General features: G+C 34.6%; 3 protein-coding genes across 12 annotated transcripts in view; 2 read left to right on the forward strand and 1 right to left on the reverse strand.

Annotated features, from left to right (window-relative positions):
* Window positions 1-25,811, forward strand: part of LOC125236529 (carboxypeptidase D-like) — a 92,690-nt gene that overhangs the window by 59,718 nt on the left and 7,161 nt on the right. For all 9 annotated transcript variants that reach the window (XM_048143357.1, XM_048143359.1, XM_048143360.1 and 6 more), the window contains 5 exons: window positions 15,290-15,440; window positions 16,764-16,888; window positions 22,491-22,663; window positions 23,566-23,701; window positions 24,491-24,702. In XM_048143357.1, the coding sequence (XP_047999314.1) occupies window positions 15,290-15,440; window positions 16,764-16,888; window positions 22,491-22,663; window positions 23,566-23,701; window positions 24,491-24,702 (797 nt within the window). The remainder of the gene's footprint in view (window positions 1-15,289; window positions 15,441-16,763; window positions 16,889-22,490; window positions 22,664-23,565; window positions 23,702-24,490; window positions 24,703-25,811) is intronic.
* LOC125236533 lies at window positions 12,356-13,344 on the reverse strand. The gene is made up of 3 exons (XM_048143370.1): window positions 13,211-13,344; window positions 12,692-12,840; window positions 12,356-12,567 (listed from the first exon to the last, which is right to left on the reverse strand). Coding segments are annotated over exons 1-3 (363 nt in total). The 5' UTR covers window positions 13,213-13,344.
* Window positions 13,339-14,516, forward strand: LOC125236532. 2 transcript variants are annotated; one of them, XR_007178215.1, is made up of 3 exons: window positions 13,339-13,479; window positions 13,687-13,765; window positions 14,085-14,516. XR_007178215.1 is itself a non-coding variant. In XM_048143369.1 (2 exons), exons 1-2 carry the CDS (start codon window positions 13,760-13,762, stop codon window positions 14,448-14,450), a joined length of 372 nt encoding a protein of 123 aa, XP_047999326.1. In that variant the 5' UTR covers window positions 13,563-13,759; the 3' UTR covers window positions 14,451-14,516. The 2 variants fall into 2 exon arrangements, 1 of the variants encoding a protein (XP_047999326.1); XM_048143369.1 differs by lacking the exon at window positions 13,339-13,479 and having other exon boundaries at window positions 13,563-13,765.

Below are 25,811 nucleotides of genomic sequence, written 5' to 3' on the forward strand. Positions count from 1 at the left end.
GTTTATAATTAAACAATAGGCTGTCGTTTTATCAGGTATGTCTTCTGAGGACTCGATTTCTATTCGAACGTCAACTGGGCCAGTTTTTAATGAATCGTTCTGCCTTGAGCAGTCTATTACAAATAAAGGAGTTTTTTTTAATGTGTTCAGATTAAGCAGAGGATCGACACCGACCCCATAATACGACTGACGAAAGTTAGCATACATTTCGTATAATATACTAAATTTGTCTTCGCTAAATTTTAAATTAAGAGGATCGTATGGAAAGTACTGTGAATTTAAAAATAATTTGACGTTAGTTATATTGCAGTGATCAAATATAGTAGAATTTTTTAGTTTGTTTAGTTTTCTATCAGTCTGTAATGCTAATATAACATATCTAGGCTTTTCTAACTGGGAAGCGGTTTTTACTGACCATGCATGTTTTGTTGTTTTAGGTAAAAGTGGATATTCATACAAATCCCAATTCCGGAATGCTAGTTGTATAGATCGATCTTTCTCTAAGCACTTTAGTAGTGGCAATCTATTACGGTCAGAAACTCTAACATGTGGTACCCGCCATTGGATTTTATGGATATCAATTTGAACTTGATCATTTTCTTCAAGTACAACACTATTTAAAACTGAATTACTTCTGTTTAGTACAAGTTCATGCCTACAGTTGACTAAAATCTTATTATAATCTTCCGCGAAGCCAAGCACTTTATTCAGAGGTATTATAATGGAGAAATGACCTTGCTTTAGAATACTCCCGCTTAGATCCCAACCCCACAATGCAGCGTTCTTACTTTCTCCTTCATTCATTGAAATAAGAGATTTCATCGTTGTAGTAATCCCGCAATTTTTATTCCGGTCAATTTCAATCCCATTTAGTTCGTAACTTATATCTTTGAACAAAAATAATATGGGGTTATTTGTAAAATTTACATCTTTTGTTATTTTTTTCCCACCAGCATCTACTCGCCATACACTTGCATACCCTTCAATGTAAATGGAGCTTGCAGATGGTAATACATACACATCTTGTTGATTTATAGGTATCCTGATTTCGTCATTTTCCTTAAAGCTATGATTGTAGGGATTGTATGAATGGATGGTATAGCTTTCAATTGAATTATCTTGTTGTGGAATATCTGTGATATGCAACATCTTATTATAAGTATTTTATTTTATTTTAAACCCAAGAGAACGAAGAAATAACTTATTGCTCTTAGTAATTCTCTTGCTAGAATTTAATCGACTTGCTCCTTTGAAGACTGGGAGTTGAATATTCGATGGTATTCTTGTAATTCCGCTTTTATTGAAAACATACATAATGTATCACTTGATTTTGTAAGGTAAAATTATGTAAACGTATGCTTAACACCCGATTCTAGACACTGTTCGAGGTTGAATGTGATACGGTAGAAGATATCGTTTATTATAATATTGTTGTATTATGTTTTTGGTCTTATTAAACACATAAGTTTACTTATTTAATAATATTTCTGCCAGAATGAATTCAGAAATTTTAAACATAAATGCCCACAGTTAAATAAATGATTTTTTTGTATATTATCGTAATTATAGCGTATATTAGCTCCCATATATTTTATGAATTCCTTTGGAGGTTTTAAATTTCCGTAACTATCAAAATATTCAATATAATTTTTATTTTTTCCATAGGCTACCCAGTGAGTACCGTTATTTTCAGATGAATCTAAATTAATCACACCACATTCCATCGGTAATGGTTTTGGTGGTAATTCATCTCTCATGAATACACCACGAAAGTAAGGAATACTTTTCGAATGTTTTATTATATCGATATTACTCAATGCTCTATTGGGTAGCCTGCCATCTAGTTTTTTTTATTTGTAACATAAATTCCTAGTCCACCCTTGTAGGGTTTAAGATGCACTCCTTTTCCAATACATTTACCCTCCATTTTCATATTATGTCTCTTTAATTTAGCTAGTTGTCGTTTTGCTGATTTATAATGGTTAATAGCTTTTCTTATTCCCGCAACACCTCCTGCTAAACTTCCTGTAGCCGATAATCCTGCTAAAATTGGAATCAATGGTAGAAATCCGCCAGTTTTAGGTACTGGTATCACTCTGGGTAATTGTATAGGCAAGTCCGATGCTAATTCTTGAGCAGCAGCATACGCTAATTCCATTAGCATGTTCTTACATTTTGGCTTTAGATTACTGATATGTCTTTTAGTGTGTGAAACAAGATTATTAAAAGTTTTCTTTAAGCCAGCTCCAAATTTCTGATTGCTAAGTTTCTTCTTATTTTCGTTTTCAGAATTATTTCTCGTGCGTTTCATTTTTATGAAATAGATTTAAATGTTGGATATGTCTGTACTGGTCTCTATAGTGTAGAGTTTGAAATACAAATGAGTGTACAAAACAGTGAAAGTAAATTTAAACCCGATTACAAACGATTTGTCTTATCAATCCAACTATTTTCACTCGGTGGAAGGCCGAGCCACTTAACATATACTTTATTTCCTTTACGTTTTAACACTCTTTCAACAAGATAAACTTGAGGATGCAAAGTTTTCTGAATTTCTTGCGCATAGAATGCTCCTAAAATAGGCCTACGCTTGGCGTCTTCTAGATAATATGTAGTGGGGTTAGTATTTCGAACATTAGTTATCTTAAATATTTCTGTTGACCAATTAGGGGTAAATCGTTTCTCGAAACATCCTTTATACTTGCTAACTCTTACAAAATCTCCAATACGAAACCTTTTGCAAACCGGGTTTTTCTTTGTTAGTAAATTCTTAATGTATCTTTGTAATACAACTCCTTTATTACTACGATTGATCGTGATCGGCGCTCTTCCCACCGTCCTATGAAAAGTATGATTATATTCTGAAACTTTCTGGTCAAGAGTTCCATCGACCCATTTATAATTACCCTTCAGACTAAACTCCTTATACAGCTTAGCTTTAAGAGTTCTTATAAGTCTTTCAACTATTGATGCCTTTTTGGTGGAAAATGTAGAGTAATGATTAATATTATATTTTTGAACAACTTTTCTGAAATTACTATTATAAAATTCATTACCCCTGTCTGTTTGTAAATTGATTGGTTTACGTCCTCTTGATAATAATGTTTCAAACATTTTGGATACGGTTTCTTTAGTCTTACGTTTGAGTGGAAATGCCCAAGCGTATTTTGAGAAACAGTCAATAATCACTAATATGTACTTATAACCAGCATTCAGTTTTGAAAAAGTCTGCATATCTATTAAATCTGCTTGCCAGAGGTCATCAATATCTCTTAAAATGACGCTTCTTCGAGGAAAATTCACCCTTGCATTTTTATGAATTTCATTTACGACGTCCGCTTTGCTCATAATGTTTATTAATATTATATTCAAATTCTTTGTTAGAAATATTCTTTTCAACTTTTGTTACTCGATTCATTAAAACCGAAATGTTTTTATCTATATTCATCACCTTTTTCATACAGGCATCGATTTTGTTTATTATTTCTGTATTTATTGTATTAGATAATATATTTTCCTCCTTTATACTTAATACTTTATTAAATTCTGCTTTACAATTATAAATATCATTGTTATTTGTCATGTCTAAGACACGTTTATTTATTCACTGAGCATTAACATAATATTTCAATTTATTTTATTGCTTTACAATACCGGCTTCCTTTAATTCTTCAATAATTGATATAATTTCATTATCATGGTTGGTGTTTCCAGCGTCTTTGGATGCAATCAAAAGTTTAAGCCTTTCAATTAATTCATTTGGATCATCCCAATAAATATAATCTGTGTTACTTTTATAATGTTTTAATGCAGGTAAGTTGCCACCTGTTTTAATGTTAGTGTCAAGTAATTGTGAAAAGAGAGGTTTGATAATACTGCAATATTTTATACCTTTGTCTCCTTTTAATTTTCCGTTTGGATCAAAATCTCGTTTATGTGCGTTTGTACGGGTTAACATTTCTTTGTATTCAGTTTTATCTTTTTCAGTAACAAGACTGAGATTGGGTTTGTTTCGCATCAATAGTTCTTTCAACCCTGCGGTTAATTCAAATTTTTTGTTGTCTATAGTAATAACATATTGTTTTTCAGTATCGGAAGTCTTATTTACCAAAGACAAGTATACATCAGAATTACCCATCATCAACTTTTTATTCGTGCTACGAATCCCGAATGGTATATTGATGTCCTCATATAAATCAATCATGTCTTCTTTTTTTAGAGATAGAAGTGTATCATTATTTTGTTCTTGAGAAGTTTTATTACTAACATTAGAGTATTCATAATATTCTGAATGCTGATCAGGAGCAATTATCTCTTTGAAATTTTTGTATCCTATAGAATCATTTAAATTCTGAGATTTGTCACTCGTATCTGTACTTGTAGTCATGTTAATAGCTGGTTTAACAAAAGAACTTTGCATAACGAGGTTTTCTAATGGTTCAGTAATAGGTTTAAAAACTTTTTTAAATTAATATTATTTTCATGTTCTTCATTATTTATCTTCTTTATTTTGTTTTTTATGTTATCTACTGCTTTGATAAGTTGATCTTTTAAATGTGTATCCATTTCAGCAGTCTTGACACCAACCTTTTAATACGAGCACTCAGTTTCAAGTGAGCCTTCGTCAACATTTAAAACATTAAATAATGGGAAATTTAAAAGTAAATAAATGTATCAAACCCCTGTCTATATCGTCCTTTATCTAGTGTACAATCTTTATTAATTAATAAAAAGCTAAAACAATCATCCCATATAATTGAACAAAGTTCTTTAAATTTTATCCAATCCATATCGGTGTTTACATGTTCATTGTATATATGTTTTAAGTTAGTATCATCTTGTTTAAAAACAATTAAGAGATTCACATTGTCTCTTAACAGTTGCTTCGGAATTTTGGAGTAAGTTTGCGATAAATAAAAACAATCAATTTGTCGATGTCTTCCCATAGCAAAGTAATTCCTAATGTTCACTTGATTTTCACATACAACATCATCGAAAATCATGATTGAATTGGTCATAGCATCATTTGGATGGATAACGTCTTTATTGTCATTAAATATTAAAAAGTTAGCATCTGGAATTTTCTCCATAATTAGTTGGAGGTAGCGATATTTTGGCTGAAAAGCGGTCTTTGAATACAAATAGATATTTTTAAACTTTAGACCATTTTCATGTAATAATAAATTTAATATTACATTAGTTTTACCACAGTTTGAAGGTCCACATATTATACAGCGGATTGTATTAGGTAATAATGTACTATGTCTTGTATTTTTATGCACGTCATTTTCAACGATTATATTATTTACTTCCAGAGTTTGGGTATGCTTAATGAATTTCATTGTTATTATGAAAAAAATATGATATCTCAACGCTTTTTATAGGATATGTCTTAACATAAATAAAACAATTGATTAACAGAGTAAATACATTTATTAAATTTCTGGAGATTATTACAGATAGGTACAAAAAAAAAACAAACAAAAACAAATTTTAGTATCACATTATTATATAATTTAAAATATAGTCTTACAGTGCCCCCATGGTAATCTAAATATATAAAAGAAGAAGCTGACTGACTGACTGACTGACTGACTGACTGACATATCAACGCACAGACGAAACCGCTGGTCCTAGAGATTTCAAATTTGGCACGTAGGTTCCTTATATAATGTAGAGGAGCACTAAGAAAGGATTTTCCAAAATTCACCTCCTAAGGGGGTCAAATGGGGGTTCAAAGTTTGTATGGGGAAACAAGATTAGTTTGACTATTTTATTCGAAACTTCACAGGAAGATTCCTTAAGACATATGACTGAATACGTGTTTCAGGTTTTTTGAAAATTTCACCCCTAAAAGGGTGAAAAGGGGGTGATAAAGTAAAAAAATCAATATGGGTATCGTTTTTATGGTTTATCGGGTCGCTGATCACGATAAATACAACGTTTTTAAAATCTAACGAGGCGGGAGTGAAATACCTTCTCCCCTGTTGTGGTGCAATGGGGTTTAAATATCAAAAAAATATATAAAAGAAGATATTGACTGACTGACTGACATATTAACGCACAGCCGAAACCGCTGGTCCTAGAGATGTCAAATTTGGCACGTAGGTTTTTTATATAATGTAGAGGAGCACTAAGAAAGGATTTTTCAAAATTCGCCTCCTAAGGGGGTCAAATGGGGGTTCAAAGTTTGTATGGGGAAACAATGTTAGTTTCACTGTTTTATTCGAAACTTCACAGGAGGGATCCTAAAAACACATAACTAAAGACGTGTTTCAAGTTTTTTGAAAATCTAACCCCTAAAAGGGTGAAAAGGGGGTGATAGAGTAAAAAAACAATATGGGAATCGTTTTTATGATTAATCGGGTCGCTGATCACGATAAATACAACGCTTTTAAAATCTATCGAGGCGGAAGTGAAATATCTTCTCCCCGTTATAGTGCAATGGGGTTTAAATATCAAAAAATGTATAAAAGAAGAAACTGACTGACTGACTAACTGTTATATCAACACACAGCCGAAACCGCTGGTCCTAGAAATTTGAAATTTGGCACATATGTTCCTTATATGGCGTAGAGGAGCACTAAGAAAGGATTTTTCAAAATTCTCCTCTTAAAAGGGTGAAATGGGGGTTCAAAGTTTGTATGGGGAAACAAGATTAGTTTGACTATTTTATTCGAAACTTCACAGGAGGGTTCCTAAAGACATATGACTAAATACATGTTTCAGGGTTTTTGAAAATTTGACCCCTAAAGGGGTGCAAAGGGGGTTAAGTCAAAAACACAATATGGGTATCGTTTTTATTGTTTATCGGGTCGCTGATCACGATAAATACAACGATTTTAAAATCTAATGAGGTGGAAAAGAAATTTTCTCCCCTGTTGTTGAGCAACGGGGTTAAAATATCCAAAATAGCCATAAGTATAGGTTTAGTTTTTATCTTTACTTCTGGTTCAAGAGATTTCAAATTGACACGGAAGTTCCTTAGAGGAGCACTAAGAAAGGATTTTTCAAAGTTCACCTCCTAGCGTGATAATTTGACAGGGGCAAGGACAGGGACAGGGACAGGGACAGGGTCAGGGACAGGGACAGTGACAGGGTCAGGGACAGGGACAGTGACAGGAACGGGATAGGGTTAGGGTTAGGGTTAGGGTTAGGGATAGGGTTAGGGATAGGGATAGGGATAGGGTTAGGGATAGGGATAGGGATAGGGATAGGGATAGGGATAGGGATAGGGATAGGGATAGGGATAGGGATAGGGATAGGGATAGGGATAGGGATAGGGGATAGGGATAGGGATAGGGATAGGGATAGGGATAGGGATAGGGATAGGGATAGGGGAGGGACGGGGACAGGGACGGGACGGGGACGGGGTCGGGGACAAGGATAGAGATAGGGCCGGGGATAAGAATAGGGATTGGGGTCGGAATAATCGGTCGGCAATCGATATCTAGGCAGTGTAAAATGCAGGTGGCTCAGTGGGAAGGGATTAGTAAGTAGGCATCGGCGAGTATCCTGCATCCGTAATAACTATTACATTCAATATGCTGTAAGAAGATCGTTGTTTGCTTGCCTTTCATATGTTTACGTTTGCAATAAGTATAAGCAAAATGGAAAAAATCGTAAGCGATAATGTAAGGAAGTACTTTTTACCCTACCGACCATAGCGTCGAGAAGTATCTCCAGTAGGCTATGTGGGTTGTATGAAGTTTCCCCAGTATATTATTTATATAGGTAAAATACATACATACTACCTACGCTGTGTAACAATTCTACAATCATTGCAAGAATTTCTTTTAAAACAATAGTAATTTGTGTAAGGTACAGTCAGCCAAAAAGCAGTGTAAGGTTCTTGGCTGACCGTACAGCAAATAGATCAGTTACAATGGCCCCCCAGTCGAGAATTGCCCCGCTTTACCTTAATCGAAATAATCGCGGACAGATGTACCTACAAAGAAACCTACGGATCCAAATGAAAATCTTATTTTTTGTAAACGTTTCAATAAGAATACTTTTATTACGCGGGCGAAGCCGCGGGTAAAAGCTAGTGTTTGTATATTGTCAGGCAATATCTGCCTTTTATCATCGTTGCAGTTTAAAACTACTTTATCAACTTGCTGTGAATATAAAACATGTTTGATTGATCGAATCATATTCATATTATGGGTATACACTTTTTTTGTTTGCAAAACTTTGTCAAAATGTTTAATTCTTAATTTATTCGTTATAGGTTTTGTGACACCTTTTGCTTTCGTTATTGTCTTCTTTACATTTTTTAAACAGTACAGTTTTGCTCTTAATCCAATAAATTCAGTAATTACCGTACCACCAAATTCATCTTTAAATAAACCAGGTACTTTAGCATTTAGTTTAGGTATACCATAAGGGTTATTGTGGTCATAATTACTAGTATCATATTTTGATATGTTTTTATTTAGATCATTGTAAAAGTCATCAGTAATAATGTTATAAAGAAGGCTATCAGTATCAGTATAACAGAGTTTCACGTTTTCTTTGTACGTTTTTTTAATGAAATTATAATGAAATTGATATAAATGTGTTTTTGCCAATTCTAAAACTGTAAATCCAATATAAATCGGGCGGTCTAAACAAATTTTTTCAGGACTTAATTGAACAGCCACAAAGTTTTCATTAAATATGGATACATTCTTTACATTAGGTTTTAATAATATTTTTTCTGCACCTAAGTGTTTGTTTGTTTTATTGTCATTGTCTTTCCATTTTATTGCTAATTGAACATGTAAATGTTTTCGCTTATTTTCAATTGTTTTTCCAAATATAGCATTATTTAATAGTTTAAAAAAGTCTTTTTCAAATGAAGTAGAAGCTTCTTGTCGTAATCGAGTATTTAGATCAATATATTTTTGTAAGAAGTTAGACTGTCTAAAACGTAGAATGCGATGTATTTTCTGTAACACTAACCTGTTCTTTAAACATTCCTTCAAATGTACGAAATGAATGATATAGTTGTATTTGTCATATAAATTTGCAATTAACTTTTCTGACTTCCCACCTGGGGGAACAAACCTTTCAGGTGCAAAAGGCAAATCGGCATGCAGATCGTGTAAATGATCAGGATAACTCATGTCAACTTCTAAAATGTATCCATGTTCACCGTTTTCTGGTATAGTCAGTATGTCAAAATTTCTAACCCGATCTAAAGTTAAAAACTCAAAGTCTGATACAGGTAATTTTTGTCTCATAGCATAACCATAGAGATTGTTACAATCCAGATACATCAAATATGAGGTGGGTCTAGAAGTATCAAAATCAGGGGTGTATTTATTGTTTGCTTTTGAATTCCGAAGAGAACACTGGGCTAATCCACCACGTATCCCTCTTTCTATCATCTGATATACTTCTAAGTCGTGTATTAACTGTAATTTTACGTCTGTAAACAAAAGCATAGCATCCCAACTTAAATTAGGTGCAGATACATAATAGGCTGGGTCTAGATTATAATGCTTCAAACTTGTATTTCTAAAATGTTCAAACACATCGCTTAACAACAAGACGTCACATTTTAAGTATAAATCAGTATATTCCCCTAAAGTCATTATATTAAAAGCTGACCACACAGTTTCGGCATGATTATAATCAATATCTGAGATGTGTTTAGATTTTAGAGTATTATAAAACATTTCTTTTGTCGGTAGTTTATTGTCTTCATATTTCAACCAGGAATCAATGTAATCATAGGGATAAACACCTTTACGTGTTAATAACTGAAAGTGGTGGGTATCAGTAAATTCTTTAGACAAGTTAACAAAATCCTCTTTATTCAAACTTTTGGTTAACTCAAATAAACTGGAACTAAGAAATTGAAAAGAATCGATAAACTTTATTTCAATTGGTTTGGCGCTCGATTTGTTAGTAGAATATATAGTTTTTGTTATGCTTGAATATTTTTCCTTGGACTGTGGCATTATTTTGATAGACCCGGGGTACTTTGCAAGTTCTTCTATAAATAAATGACTATCATACCCCGTCAAATTATGTAAGACAACTGGTATAAAGGAACAGATTCTGTATTTCAAATTGCAAAGTGAATGAGCTGCACCTCTGTACTCTGATGTAATGTGATCGTGATCACGGACTTTGTCACCAAATAAAAACTGCTTACAAATATGACAGTGTGTAGCATTCTCATAATTACACTTTTCTTTATATGTTAATGGATTCATAGGATTATTTTTAATTAGTATGTTGTGAATTTCATGAATATCGTTTATTAACCATTCAACAAACACTTTTACACAATCTTCACCTCTGTAAGAAACATATTTATTCAAACTTGCATCGTGCGAGCAGCATATGTAATAACCGAAACATGTCGGGACATGCTTTTTTAGGTTTTGCGTATTTTTACTACTGTCTGAATTACAATTAATTAACATACTTTCAAAATCAGCGTATATAATAAAATTGATTTTTTGTTTACGTTCGAAGTTCTTAAATTGAATGACAGTATTTTCATTAGGTAAAACTGTTACAATTTCGGAACAATGGTGTGTTTTAAATTTATTATCGCTTTTAAAAATTGCAAACATGAGTCACAGAAATGCATGTGGCCTCTATGTAAAGTTACTTGTCTTCTAACTAATCGTACCAGGTCTTTAATTAAACAGTAATGTCCTTTACCAACGACTTCAATATATAATAGATTAAAATGATTATTTTTCTTTGATTTGGATCTATATAGAGGACCTGTTACTGCATACTTATTATCCAATCCATATATACAAATGCTTATATCAGGGTTATTTTTTTCAAATAACTGTATATCGCTGACTGATAATGGGAATGACATTCCATCGATATTTAAAACATCTGAATAGTGCGGGTATGATTTAGTTCGACACACATTATTCTTTGCAGGATATAGACCAGCCAGTATACTCCATAAAAAGCAACAATTATCGTTGTTTTGAATATTAATGCAGCTTTTAGTATTTTTGACACTTGGGGGTAAAGGTATGTAAGTACCTCCTCGCATCGGACAATACTTGTTTACGTTAACTTCTAAATGACTTATTGCGACAAAAGACCAGCCTGATTCACGGTGCTCAAATTCTATAACTTTATTTTTTAAATGTTCAATCGTATTTTCAAACAGTTCATTGATATTTGTGTTTTCATAAATAACATCATATTTTGTATTGAATGACTTTAACTGTTGTTTGCCTGAATGAGGTAATGTAAAGTAAACGAAAAGCTCATAGTTTATTTTGATACTTTTATGTTCCCGTAATGACATTTCTACAACTTTCATAATGTTACTTTTGATATCACACAAAAACGTCTCAGGAGTTACGTATTCATTTTGTGTTGCATTCAGACGATAGGTGACTATTCTGTTTTTAAAGGCTGTTGCTATAATTTCAATATTATTCAAATCAGTTTTCAATATGCAATTCGATTTATGTAAATTAGTTCTCAAATGGGCATTGTATTCATTCTTAGGCAATTTAATTTGACATTTGTCACATTTCATTAAAATAGTTCTGGATAACGGACGGTTACGTGATCCCACTGTAAACAAAATAACACACTTTATAGATATCATTTTATTCCAAATTAGTACTACAATAGATATACATTTATAATTAATTAAAGTATGTATTATATAATACTTATATTCCATTTCATAACATAGGTAATGTAATTCAAAATGAATATGGGTAAAAAACATTATTAATAGATGTCAACAAATAAATGAGGGCTCACATCTGTGCTATTACTTTTACGTTGTGTTCAGGATAGTTGGATCCACGCATAGTTCAATCTATGCAATTGGTCCCATATTTTACAAAAAGGAATAATTCTATGTACGAAAAAGAAATAAATTCACTCTAACACGTTTGAACATTTAGTTAAAATTATTCACAGAACGTAAAAGGAATACCACAAATATCAGCTCGTTATTTATTAGTCATTTATTTATAATCCTCGTATTTTATTACAGATGCACTAATAAGTGTGGTAATAAGAGATATATACGATGGCTTAAATTGATCAATAATAATTGCTAACAAATGACGGCGCACATGTTCGGTATTCCTTTCGCGTTGCGTGAATAAAATTAGCCAAGTGTCTCCAAGCTTCAGTATTATCATCGGTTCGGTTTTTAATATTTACTACAGCATGACGCCATCGATTTACTGGTGTCACCTTTTCAATATCATCGCATTTATACACTTTGACCTCAACAAAGTGGGTGCCCTTTTTATCAGGATTTGTCTGACGAGCAAAACCGTTCGCAAGTCGTCGTGAAATGTACGATAATAATTTACCCTCCCCTGCAGGTTGGTTCGCTTCTAATCCCTCGTCATCGCTATCGGCACCGAATAGTTCCGCTGCAGTGCCGTGCCGCGGCTTCACAGGAGCTATTCTGACCCTCTTGCTCGAGCTTGCTGACGATGTCGATGGCTTGGATTTTTTCTTTTTTCGACCGCGTCAGCCTTCGGTGGTAGCGGTGGCGGTGCTGGCAAATCTTCCTCAGTGGAGGATGAGAGATACGAATCGGTATGGGACGAACGTTTTGACCTGGAAATAAAAATAAGTTACTATTAAAATATTATTAATTTATAATCTGCGTTAGAATACTACGTAAAGGCTATTTTATGGTTTTGAGAACACACAACTATCTAATATTTATGTATACACCTACCTCTTGCTCGAGCTCGTCGATGTCGGCGGCTTGGATTTTTTCTTTTGTCGATCACGTCAACCTTCGGCGGTGGCGGCGGCGGTGCCGACGAATCTTCCTCCGTGGAGGATGAGAGATATAAATCTTCAGCGTGGGACGAGGGTTTTGACCTGGAAATAAAATAAATAATGTGCTATTAAAATAATTCATTTATAATTATAATTCTCCATTACTCTAACGTTGTTTTATTTGAATAATGATTAATTATTTTTACGAGTTTGTTACTTTGCGAATATAAATAAATAAATAATATAGGATATTCTTACTAAGTCCTACAGTAAGTTTGCGTTGCGAGTACTCGCATAATAACACATAGAAAACAACCATGACTCGGGAACAAATATATGTGTTCATCACACAAACCCTTACTGAGATTCGACCCAGAAGCCCCTGGCTTAGTAGCTAGTCACTAACCAGTAGGTCAGATAAGTCGTCAAAATTATATAAGCAACATTACAATATACATTTATTCACACTTACATTGTATGATGATGATGTCCTTGTAGCTTCAGTAGAGAGAACAGTGGGTTTTCCTTGCTTCCTGTGTAGCGGAATGAATCAAGAGGATCGATCTGAGGAGCTTAAGTAGTGAAAATTCACGTGGAGCTAACGCAATACCTATATGAAATTTGTCAACGTGATTGAAAAACGCAACTCAGCACTTAGTCGGTGGAAACAATCATCGATTGCAAATCCCACAACGCAGCAAAATCAGATCACCGTGTATAATATAAAACAAATACGTGAAGGTACTTACCATATATTTTTTTTATTCATTAAATTCATTTTATGGTTTTAATCTTAGAAAAACAGACAATGTCGTGATCGGAGCTAGTATATTTTATTTGCTTTAGTGCATTATTGCTAACATCGTAAATCCAATCGTATCTCAATACAATGTGATGTCATTTTTTTTAAACGTTTGATTTTGAACTCTAATAACACAATAATTTCAGATATAAACCCCCGAAAATAAGTGAAAATATTATTTACTCTTATATATTCAACGCGATTAGTTCTACGGAAAATATGTCGGTAAGTATTTTTTTTAGAGTGAGTGTTTGTATTATTATTATAAAATAATTTCAAATTATAATGGTTACATTACTCATACGTAATTGATATAAAATAATAATTAAGTAAATACAATTTTTAATGTATGTGTCTGCTTAGCGCTAAGTCCACCTGTAGTCACCTACTTCGTTAATTTCATCGGATTTCTCTGTAACTTATGTTTTTTTTTTGTGTGCAATAAAATATTTTATTATTAATGTAACTTATTTCAAGTTTTCATTTAATTAAAAGTTAATACTCGTAGTTAACATTAAACTAATAACTTAATTATTAATTACAGGATACATCAGAACACCTATTCAACTTCGTTCCTTTGGCATCATCCCAAACTCAAAGTCAGAGTGAACGGGAGTCAGGGGTGAGACGTCTGTCCTTGGGGGTCAAGAGGAAGGCAACACCCGTTTACTCGTTTATCAAAAAACCACATCGGAATGGAGGTACAAAAGTCATCAAAATAGAAATTTACGACAGTAACAAATTGAATGAGAACTTTGAACATATATGTAAATGTAATGCCGAGCTGTGTGCCCAATATGTAGTGAAAAATACGTTATTAGACCAAGTTTACGAATTAACGCGTAGAGTAATTGACAAGATAGACGAAGGTTTGTCCTCAGATACGCCACATGGGTACACCATCGAATAAGGGTACAATTTAATGTGATTGTGTAATATGAACATAGTTCTTAAGTTAATAAACATTATAAAAGTACACGTAATTTCATTTAACTATATCCAACTTTTACCTCAATGTTAATTACCTAGAGTAGGTACATAAAACTATAAAATAATATCTTATTAAGAGAACAGTACCTAACTCATCAGTACGAAATCAAAATCATTACTCATATCGGGTAGACATTTCTATTTAGAGATTTCAGATTACATACCTCAATGTATACAAAAACTCGATTATAGTTATACGTGTTAATTACCTACTAATATTCTAAATATCCCCCTCTTAAATACATGACTTCCTTAATTGATGTAAAATTAGCACATATTTGAATAGGTAGGTAAAACGAGTCAACTAGATGTACCTAGTACAAGCATTCTCCTATCTCGCTAGTTCCATTGAATACATGACTTCTTGAATGGAGACGAAATTAATATTTGAATGATGATTTCTTGGATTGCTTTGAAAAGTATTCGAACGTGTAATATTTATTGCAGTTACATTTACCTACAATCTACAAGTATTCTGCTACCTCACTTCTTGAATATGAGACTTCTTAAGTGAACGAAAAATTTTTTAATGATCGATCGATTCGAATTAGTACCTATTATAATGTGTAATATTGGTGGTAGCTAGATGTACCTACTAGCATTATAATACCTCACTACTTGAATACGTGACATCTTGAATGGATGCAAAATGAGTATTTGAATGATCGATCGATTCAAATTAGTATTCTAATGTGTAATATTGGTGGCACCTGGATCTTCTTTGATCCAGGTGCACCAATATTACACTACTCATTTCAGGCACGGAGGACGTTGCGTACCCCGACCTGTCACGCCATCTGTTCGAACAGTTCGCGCAGAAGTACCAGAACAACAGAACACCCATGGACAAATACGAGTGTCGCAGTGCATCATCTAACCATGGGAACCTACTCGATGTACTGTGCGAGAGGTATGTATGGCATCACTAGCTTTTGCCCGCGGCTTCGCTCGCGTTAGAAAGAGACAAAAAGTAGCCTATGTCACTCTCCATCCCTTCTACTATTGTCCCAGATTTGTAAGTTCACATTTTTAACACATTTGTTTTGAAGTATGTTGCGATGTGGCTAAGACGTATCGTTTGCCAAATCTAACGATTAATTTCGAATTGGTTGAATCGATTAGGCCCTATGTACAGTACAAGGAGGTGCTTAAACAAATATACGATTTCTATCAACTTAGTGAAATGTCATTTGAATCGAAATGACAGACTCTGCCACAGCACTAGTTTAAAAATGAAAATGAATGATAAATGACATAATAAGTAAATCCTGGGTGATAAATTAATATCGTAAAATACTCACTAACGAAGATCCGTAAAACATGTGTTAGATTATGTTTAAAGTAAGCGAAATATTGTTTTTAAGTACTTGATTTTTTTAAATATTATTACAGGATTTTATTTAAAATTTCATTAGGTTGCGCGAGTTTACGTTTTGTGGACGCTGTCATGTGTCAAAAAAAGGTTCTTACAAATCTGGGACAATATCTTCACTTCAAAAATTACGTCAATTCGTCGCTCCGTTTTGCCGTGAAAGACGGACAAACAAACAGACACACACACTTTCCCATTTATAATATTCCAGTACCCACAGGTTGTCTGGAAGAGATCGCTCTTAAGCGATAAGACCGCCGGTTGTTACCTCTGTTTAATTTGTTTTTGTTTGTTGTGCATTACTTGTAAACTATGTGAGGTGTGCAATAAAGAGTATTGTATTGTATTGGCGAAAGTGCGTTGGAGATGGTTGCAAGTTCGTCGATGAAACCTGGTTTGCGGCACTTGCTGACAAAAGGGAAAGAAGACACCATAGCGGAACGTCGCAATCGGTTGCAAGCTTCCCTTGTCAGCTATGTGGCAAAATATGTCGCTCTCGCATAGGTCTCTTTGGTCATCAAAAAGCGATGCCTCTCGGACATTGCACCATAAATCGTCTGAAATAGATGCTAAGGCCAGTAGTAGTATTGTGTTGTAGACCCTCGGGAAATGTTTTTGTTTATATTTAAATGATTTTAGTTAAGTGAAAAAAAATCAAAAATAGAATTTCAATAAAGTTCTATACTAATTTGCTATACCTGGCCTATTTGTCTTCATCTGAAACACAATTTTTTTTATCTATCGCGTTATCGACCAATCAGAGACGGTTATTACGAACAATTGGTTGCCAGGTAATTCGATGTTGATACAACGGTGACGCTTTTAAATGATTGTGATATAAATGTTTATATTATTTTGAAGGTACAATACGCCCGTGGTGTCGCTGGGCGTGAGTTGCTGCAAGATGCCGAGTGAGGGTGACATAGCCTACGTGTGGAAGAGCAACCTCCGCGGTATCATGAAATTCGTCGAGTTGGCTAACACTGGTAAATAACATATCCTTTACAGTAAATTTTGGTGCTTTTTCACACCTGTGCTCGAAGTAGCAAGTCGTTTTTTTTTTCAAAGTTGGATTTAGAATTTTTATTGAATTTCACTTAGAATCGCGAGCTCTTTCTATCCTGATAGGAGAAAAAAAGTGTCCCAAAGTTTTTTCCCATTCCGTTACCATTTTTTCATACATTTTTAATGTGACATATATTAGTATTATTTATAGTTTTGTGTAATATTTTTGTGATTTTTCGAGATATGTATGTAAGATAATTTGTTTGTTTAATAAAATTATGTAAGTTATTAGCACGTAACACGTAAGGTCTATCTGTAAGTGCTGATATGTAATATAAAGAAATATTTTGTATGGCGGTAACGGAATGGAAGGTTTGAAAATTTATGGAAATCCTGGGACATTTTTTTCTCCCATCAGGATCGAAGAATTTTTCCTAATAATAAATGAATAAAAAAAAAAAAAAGGATCGAAGAACCTCGCGATTCAGATCATGAATCGCGTAAAAAAATACCCATGTTACAAAAAAGTGGGGTGGACAACTTTGAAAAAATGGCCCTAGTACGTTATACTTGTCATGTTGAAACTTAAGCTCCATTTGTGCTGTAAAATGTCGTACGATACACGTGCGAAGAGAGATTCGTAACTTGTGTCGATTTAAAACACTCCTTTACGTCTCTTTTAATTCGCAACACGTTTCGAATTTGCTCTTTCCGCTCTCGCATCGTAATATTCGTAATGTACTATTTTGACATTAATTAATAGTGTAACAAGTTAAGTTTTTATAAGTTCTTTATTTCAAAATATATACAGAATATACAAGGTAAGATGTAGTAAAGTAATTCTTTTTTAAATGTGTTCCTAAGGTTCACTTGCACCACCGAAATTGGAGGGTTAACCCTAGGTTAACCCACCATTTTATATGGAATTTGACAGACAGCCCACTAACCTTGAGTTAAGCGGGTGGTGCAAGTGGCCCTAAGAAACACAAACATCTTAAGTATTAACTTTAATTAAAAATTAAATTCGAGTAAAAATACAAATCATAAAATTTGTATTCGAGTTTTGAACTAAAATAAAGTAATCGATGGAAACAGAAACAAAATGATATAAACAATAGTCAGGGACCAAACGACCTCTTTTACAAAAAGTCGTCGACATCTCTTCTAAATACCTAAAACAGGTATGGATGTGTTCCTCGTTATCTCCAGATTACGAATTGACCTGTTTTAGTTTAAGGAGGGGGGGACGGGTTGAGAAAAAGGGGGGAGAAAGATGGCGGCCGACCATCATAGATATTTATTCACATCTCGAGTCCAATGGCACCAATCTGTTCGTGCAAGGTGTCGTTTGAAAGCTTATTAAACCTACTTTAATTGTTTTTAAATAACTATACTCATAAAAGTAACCGTTTACGAAATATTTGAAAATATGTGTTTTTTTATCACGCATGAATTGCACAACTAGTAGTAAAAAATGCGCCTAACTCAATAAACAATAACTTTACCGCAATTGATGTTATTATAAGATTTTCGCGTCTATTCATGCTCTTTCTAAAAATATAAGTTTCATTGGTATATGATAATATATAACCATGTAATTACGAATTTGGTTTAGCAGGAGTCACTCTGCCCGGTCGCAGAAATGGGCGCTGACCGTAGTAAAATATTCAATATTTTTGAGGTCCTATTTTACGGATCCATATGCGAGAGGTATCGTTTCAAAGCTAATTAAACCTACTATATTTTTTTATAAACAACTATAATCATAAAGGTAGCTGTTTAGAAAATATTTGAAAATATGTGTTTTATAGACCATGAGTCGCACAAGTACCTACTGGTATAAAATGCTTCTTAATCAATAAACAACAACTTTTCCGGAATTGATGTTAGTATAAGATTTACGCGGAATTTCGTGCGCTTTCTAATAACATAAGTTATATTGGTGTATTATATTATATAACCAAGTAATTACAAATATGGTTAAGTAGGGGCCACAGCGCCCGGTCACGTATGGAATTGCTGACCGTCGCCAAATTTTCTATATTTTTCAGATCCTATTTTATTTAACAGGAATCTTTTGAAAGCATATTATGCGTACTATCATTAGTTCTCAATAATTATAGTTGTAACTGTAGTAGCTAACAAAATATTTGAAAATATGCATTGGAACCGATGTGAGTAAAACATGCTTCTAGCTCAATGAATTATATTTTTTCCGCAATTGATATAATAACAAAATAAACGACGAAATGTATGACCTTTTCAAATATTAAGTTTTGTCAGTATTGCATAAAAAATTAATGTTAATTTATCCATCATACTCACTGCGCACCGTCATATACATGGATGACCATTTTCGTTGCCGTTTTCATAATTTTTAAGATTGTATCTTGGTGCATGACCAATAAACAATAACTTTACCGCAAATAATGTTATGATAAGATTTACAGGACATTTCATATGCTTTCTAAAAATATAAGTTTTATTGATGTATGATATTATACAACCAAGTAATTACGAATTTGGTTTAGCAGGTGTCACTGCACCCCCGTGACGTAAATAGGTGCTAACCGTCGCCTAATTTTATGTATTTCTCAGATCCTATTTTAGCGATCAATTTGTGAGAGGTATCATTTGAAAGCAAATTATGCGTACTATCGTTACTTTTTAATAATTTTAGTCGTAATTGTAGAAGTTTACAAAATATTTGACAATATGTGTATTTTTACTGTATATGAATAGCATTTGCACTGATACGAGTGAAACATGCTTCTAGCTCAATAAATTATATTTTTCCTCAATTGATATAATAACGAAATGAACCGCAAAATGTATGGCCTTTACAAAAAATGAGTTTTGTTAGTTTTGCTTAAACAATTAATGTTAATTTGTCCACCATACCCACTGCGAACGGTCAATCGTCATATAAACGGACGTCCACCGCCGTTGCCTTAATTTTTTCATCATTTTACAGATTTTATTTAACTGATCAATTAAGTATATAAATAAATTCGATACGTGATAGATTATATTTATTATGAATATACGATTAGTGAAATAAAATCTGAAAAATCATGAAAAAAGGCAACGACGGTGGACATCCATTTATATGATGGTGCGCAGTAGGTGAGCTGAACAAATTCAAATTAATTGTTTATGCAATACAAACCAAACTTATTTTTTGTGTAAGTCATACATTTTCCGTTTATTTTGTTATTATTTCAATTGCGGAAAACTATAATTTATTGAGCTAGAAGCGTGTCTTATCAATACCAATGCTATTCATGCACAGTAAAATACACATATTACTAATCAAATATTTTGTAAACTTCTACAGTTTCGACTTGAAATATTAGAAATAAAGATAGTACGCATAATATGCTTTCAAATGATACCTCTCACAAATTTATCAGTAAAATAGGATCTGAGTAACGTAGAAAATTTGGCGACGGTCAGTCAGCACCCAATACCGTGACAAGGCGCAGTGACCCCTGCTACACCAAATTCGTAATTACTTGGTCATATATTATCATACACCATAAAACTTATATTTTTAGAAAGCGCATGAAATTTCGCGTGAATTTTATAATAACATTAATTGCGGTAAAGTTATGGTTTATTAAGTTAGAAGCATTTTTTATCTGTATATGTGCAACTCGTGCTCGAAAAAAAAACTCATGTTTTCAAATATTTTGTAAACAGCTACCTTTATAACTATACTTATTCAAAAATAATTATAGTAGGTTTAATTTGCTTTCAAATGATACCTCTTACATATGGATCCGTAAAATAAGAACTTAAAAATATTGAATACTTTACTACGGTCAGCGCTCATTTTTATGCGACCGGCGGAGTGACCACTACGAAAAAAATTCGTAATTTAATGGTTATATTATCACTTACCAATAAAACTTATATTTTTAGAAAGCTCATGAATAGTCGCGTAAATTTTATAATAACATCAATTGCGGTAACGTTATTGTTTATTGACTTAGAAGCATTTTTTACCAGTACTTGTGCGATTCATGCTCGATAAAAAACACATATTTTCAAATATTATGTAAACAGCTACCTTTAATACTATAGTTATGTGTAAACAATTATAGTAGGTTTAATTATCTTTCAAACGATACCTCTCACATACGGATCCGTAAAATAAGACCTCAAAAATATTGAATACTTTACTACGGTCAGCGCCCGTTTATGCGACCTGGAGGATAACCCCTGCCAAACAAAATTCTTAATTACATGGTTATATATTATCATATACCAATGAAACTTATATTTTTAGAAAGAACATGAATAGACGCGAAAATTTTATAATAACATCAATTGCGGTAAAGTTATTGTTTATTGAGTTAGACGCATTTTTTACTAGTAGTTGTGCAATTCATGCGCGATAAAAAAACACATATTTTCAAATATTTCCTAAACGGTTACTTTTATGAGCATAGTTATTTAAAAACAATTAAAGTAGGTTTAATAAGCTTTCAAATGACACATTGCATGAACAGATTGGTGCCATAGGACTCGAGATGTGAATAAATATCTATGGTGGTCGGTCGCCATCTTTCCCCCCCTTTTTCTCGACCCGTCCCCCCCTCCTTAAACTAAAACAGGTCAATTCGTAATCTGGAGAGAACGAGGAACATATCTATACCTGTTTTAGGTATTTAGAAGAGATGTCGACGAAAATCGTGAAGGAGACGACTTGTGGCCAAATTGGCTCTAGACTACAAGGGTTTCTTTGCTAATCCGTGATTAAATAACGTTAGTTGGCCAATCAGTGCTAACCCCTTAGGGCCACTTGCACTACCCCCTACCCACCCCCCACCCCCTCCATTAACCCTCCATTTTCGGTAGTGCAATTGACCCTTATTTAACTTGCGAATTTTTACATGCAATTTACATTCCCACCGTAAAAACTTTAGTTCCAAAAAAAGTTATAATCAGAAATTTAAAAAAACCGGCCAAGAGCGTGTCGGGCCACGCTCAGTGTAGGGTTCCGTAGTTTTCCGTATTTTTCTCAAAAACTACTGAACCTATCAAGTTCAAAACAATTTTCCTAGAAAGTCTTTAAAGTTCTACTTTTGTGATTTTTTTCATATTTTTTAAACATATGGTTCAAAAGTTAGAGGGGGGGGACGCACTTTTTTTTCCTTTAGGAGCGATTATTTCCGAAAATATTAATATTATCAAAAAACGATCTTAGTAAACCCTTATTCATTTTTAAATACCTATCCAACAATATATCACACATTGGGGTTGGAATGAAAAAAAAAATCAGCCCCCACTTTACATGTAGGGGGGGTACCCTAATAAAACATTTTTTTCCATTTTTGATTTTTGCACTTTGTTGGCGTGATTGATATACATATTGGTACCAAATTTCAGCTTTCTAGTGCTTACGGTTACTGAGATTATCCGCGGACGGACGGACGGACGGACGGACGGACGGACGGACAGACAGACATGGCGAAACTATAAGGGTTCCTAGTTGACTACGGAACCCTAAAAATGGCGTGTGTCTTACAAGGATAGTAATTTTTCCACTTTTTAATGACTTTTCAATACTTTTTACAGGCATCCAAGGCTACATAAAGAGTGACACAGGCGGTCCGATTCGCGACGCCACTATAGCGGTGAACGATTTCACGCGCCCCTACAGGGCCAGTCGCAACGCCGCGCACTACCGGGCCTCACTACCGGCAGGAGAATACCAGGCTGTCGTGTCTGCTAAAGGATATGTAGACCAGGTAATTACTACTTTAGGCACAGTATAATAAAGAGTATTATCATACAGTATGGCCACTCCCGCTCCCCGCTGAAAGTGCCACCCACCCCCTCTCGGTTACCTCACAGTTACCGTCTGTCAAAAACGCGAACAGTCGACCTGTCATATGTCACTCATACAAGCATAGTACGCGTTCACCTACACGAGCTTAGACTGTGTGCTAGGAACGCGCCTCTTTCATATATTTAATCGCCAGTGTCCGAGGTGTGCTTTAGGTATCAGCTGCAGAGAAAACCAATACCTTGCGTACAATTTTGTATTCTGTCTACTTTTCTCTGCAGCTGTCTGTACCTTGTACAACCGAAACTCTTGGTAAATATCTAAGTTGGAACACATACTACAAATACAACTTTGGTTCAACGGTATAAAATTAACATTTCGCCTGACCAGACCACTATCGCCACAGTATAATAAAGAGTACTATCGTACAGTATGGCCTCTCCCGCTCCCCGCTGAAAGCGCTGCCCACCCCCTCTCGGTTACCACTCAGTTACCGCCTGTCAAAAACGCGAACAGTCAATCTGTCATATCTCACTCATACAAGCATGGTACGCGTTCAGTTCACCTACACAAGCTTAGACTGTGTGCTAGGAACGCGCCTCTTTCATATATTTGATCGTCAGTGTCCGAGATGTGCTATCGCCAAAGATAGGTAGAAATATATGCGGAGCTGATTGCCATTTGCTAATTGGAGAGGCACTTGATGAAGAAGAAGATTTACTTTACTAAATGATGATGGCTAAATAAAAATTACCTAATTTTGACAAGAAAAATCAAAATCAATAAAAAACCGCCATTAAGATTCAAGAAACTTACGCAAAAAAAAACTTATAAGTCGCTATAATTATAATTTTCGCATTTCAGGCATTAACATGGCGGATCATCGAAGGCGAAGTGAAACAGAAAGATATCATACTCCACCGAGCGAACAGCGAACTACCGGGAGGCACTTTCGACAACAAAGAGTTGTATAACGACCCCAACTTAGTGTATATTTCAGGTATATAATACATTACTTCTTTTATCTCTGAACAATAGAGGTGCGAAATAATTTACCTTTTGTATGGAGGTTTTGCAGACCTAGACACAAAATAACTCGCTTCATAACTTTTCTTCTTAGAAGCGCTGGTAGCCTAGCGGTAAGTACGTGCGACTTTCGTTCCGGAGGTCGCGGGTTCGAACCCCGGCTCGCACCAATAAGTTTTCCGGAACTGTAGATGGACCGGATGGATGGAACCGGAATGTGATTTGATATTTGCCAGTCGCTTTTCGGTGAAGGTCTAGTTACCCTTCGGGTTGGAAGGTCAGATGGCAATAGCTTTCGTAAAACTAGTGCCTACGCCAAATCTTGGGATTAGTTGTCAAAGCGAACCCCAGGCTCCCATGAGCCGTGGCAAATGCGGGAATAACGCAAGGAGGAATGATAACTTTTCTTCAACTTTCTCCTGATCACAATACGATACCAAATAACCTCTTTAAACGAATTATCACTAAATATTCTTAAAATATCAGCCAGTAAAAATAAACTTACATATTTACACTGACTAGGATATAGACCGATCAATATATATTTTTCTATGAGAGAGGTGGCATATGAGCAGGAGGATCGTCTAATGGTAAGCGATCACTGCCGCCCACAGACATCTGAAACACAAGGAGCGTTGCTGGTGTTTAATATGGAAGTGCACTTTGTTCTTGAAGGTTTCAAGGCCGTATTACTCCAGAAATACTGCAAATCATATTCAAAACTCTTAAAATACATGGCTAACTTTTAACCTGTACGTTTCAGGACTCGCTCTCGACCACAACAGCGTACCTCTAAGCACAGCTAAGCTACTAGTGTACCCCCTCGGCGCCAAGAAACTCGTCGACCCCGTATCTACCAACACTAGCGACGCCAATGGCCGCTTCGTAGTGTCTCTACCTGTCACGTTCATGGGCAGAGAGGTGCTTATGACCGCTGAGAAGGATGGATATATATCTAGACAGAGACACGTTATGGTAAGTTTGATTTGTAGTGATATTCATATTTTACCGAAGCACTTGGTATGATTAGTGAGAAATGGAAAACGTTAGAGACTACTAACACAGATTATTAATAAGTTACTAACGTAACAGATTCTTCACATGCCCGCAAAACGACAAATACGTTTATTTAACTAATACTAATATGTTACTGGTGTGGTGACGGGTTAAGAATTTCACCACCCCCTTTCTTCCCGAGGGTGTCGTAGAAGGCGACTGTGGGATATGGGGTAAATTGTGGCGTAGGCGAGAGGCTGGCAACCTGTCACTGCAATGTCACAATTTCGTTTTCTGTCAACCCCTTATTTGCCAAGAGTGGCACTGAAACTTGAGTAGTTTCATGTGCTCTGCCTACCCCTTCATGGGATACAGGCGTGATTGTATGTATGTATGTATGTAATAAGTTAGTACGTAAAACTCCGAAGAATAGTAGGTACACGCGACTACACAGGCGAGCGCGTGGCGCCTCTGGGCCACTTGTTACCTCGAGGCAACTTCTAGCGAGTAGGTACTTAACGCGCGACCGCGAGCCAGTGACGTAGGCCTACTACTAATGTTAACTGCATTATGCGAGTTATAGAATAAGCTTGCCCAAATATTTATTAACTACGCGCGATGTATTGGGATGAGCGCTGATTTCGAAAGCATGTGATCCACACATAATTAGATTTTAGTGTATGCCTCATCTAATGCTGGTAAACAATCATTACAATATAGTACATTACGATACGAGTGCGATAAGAGGAAGTTCGAAACAAGTGGCGATAAATTAAAACACGACCGAAGGGAGTGTTTTAAATCGACACGAGTTACGAATTTCCTTTTCGCACGTGTATCGTACGACGTTTTTCAGTACAGATGAGCCTCCGAAGTTTCGACCTGGCATATAATGAACCACTTCTCGCACTAGTGCGTAAAAAAAACACCATCTGTACTGAAAAATATTTTATTTTAACTACAGTCAAGTTCCCTATTATTTGAGTAGCTGGCGCCACTTTCCACGTCAATATTGGCTCCGTGGTTGTGTTTAAAAAATACGTAAAGTAAACTTGCATAAGAACAAATATTAAAACAAAGTGTAAAAC

Source organism: Leguminivora glycinivorella, chromosome 19 (assembly GCF_023078275.1).
Source record: "Leguminivora glycinivorella isolate SPB_JAAS2020 chromosome 19, LegGlyc_1.1, whole genome shotgun sequence".
Taxonomy (NCBI): Eukaryota; Metazoa; Arthropoda; class Insecta; order Lepidoptera; family Tortricidae; genus Leguminivora; species Leguminivora glycinivorella.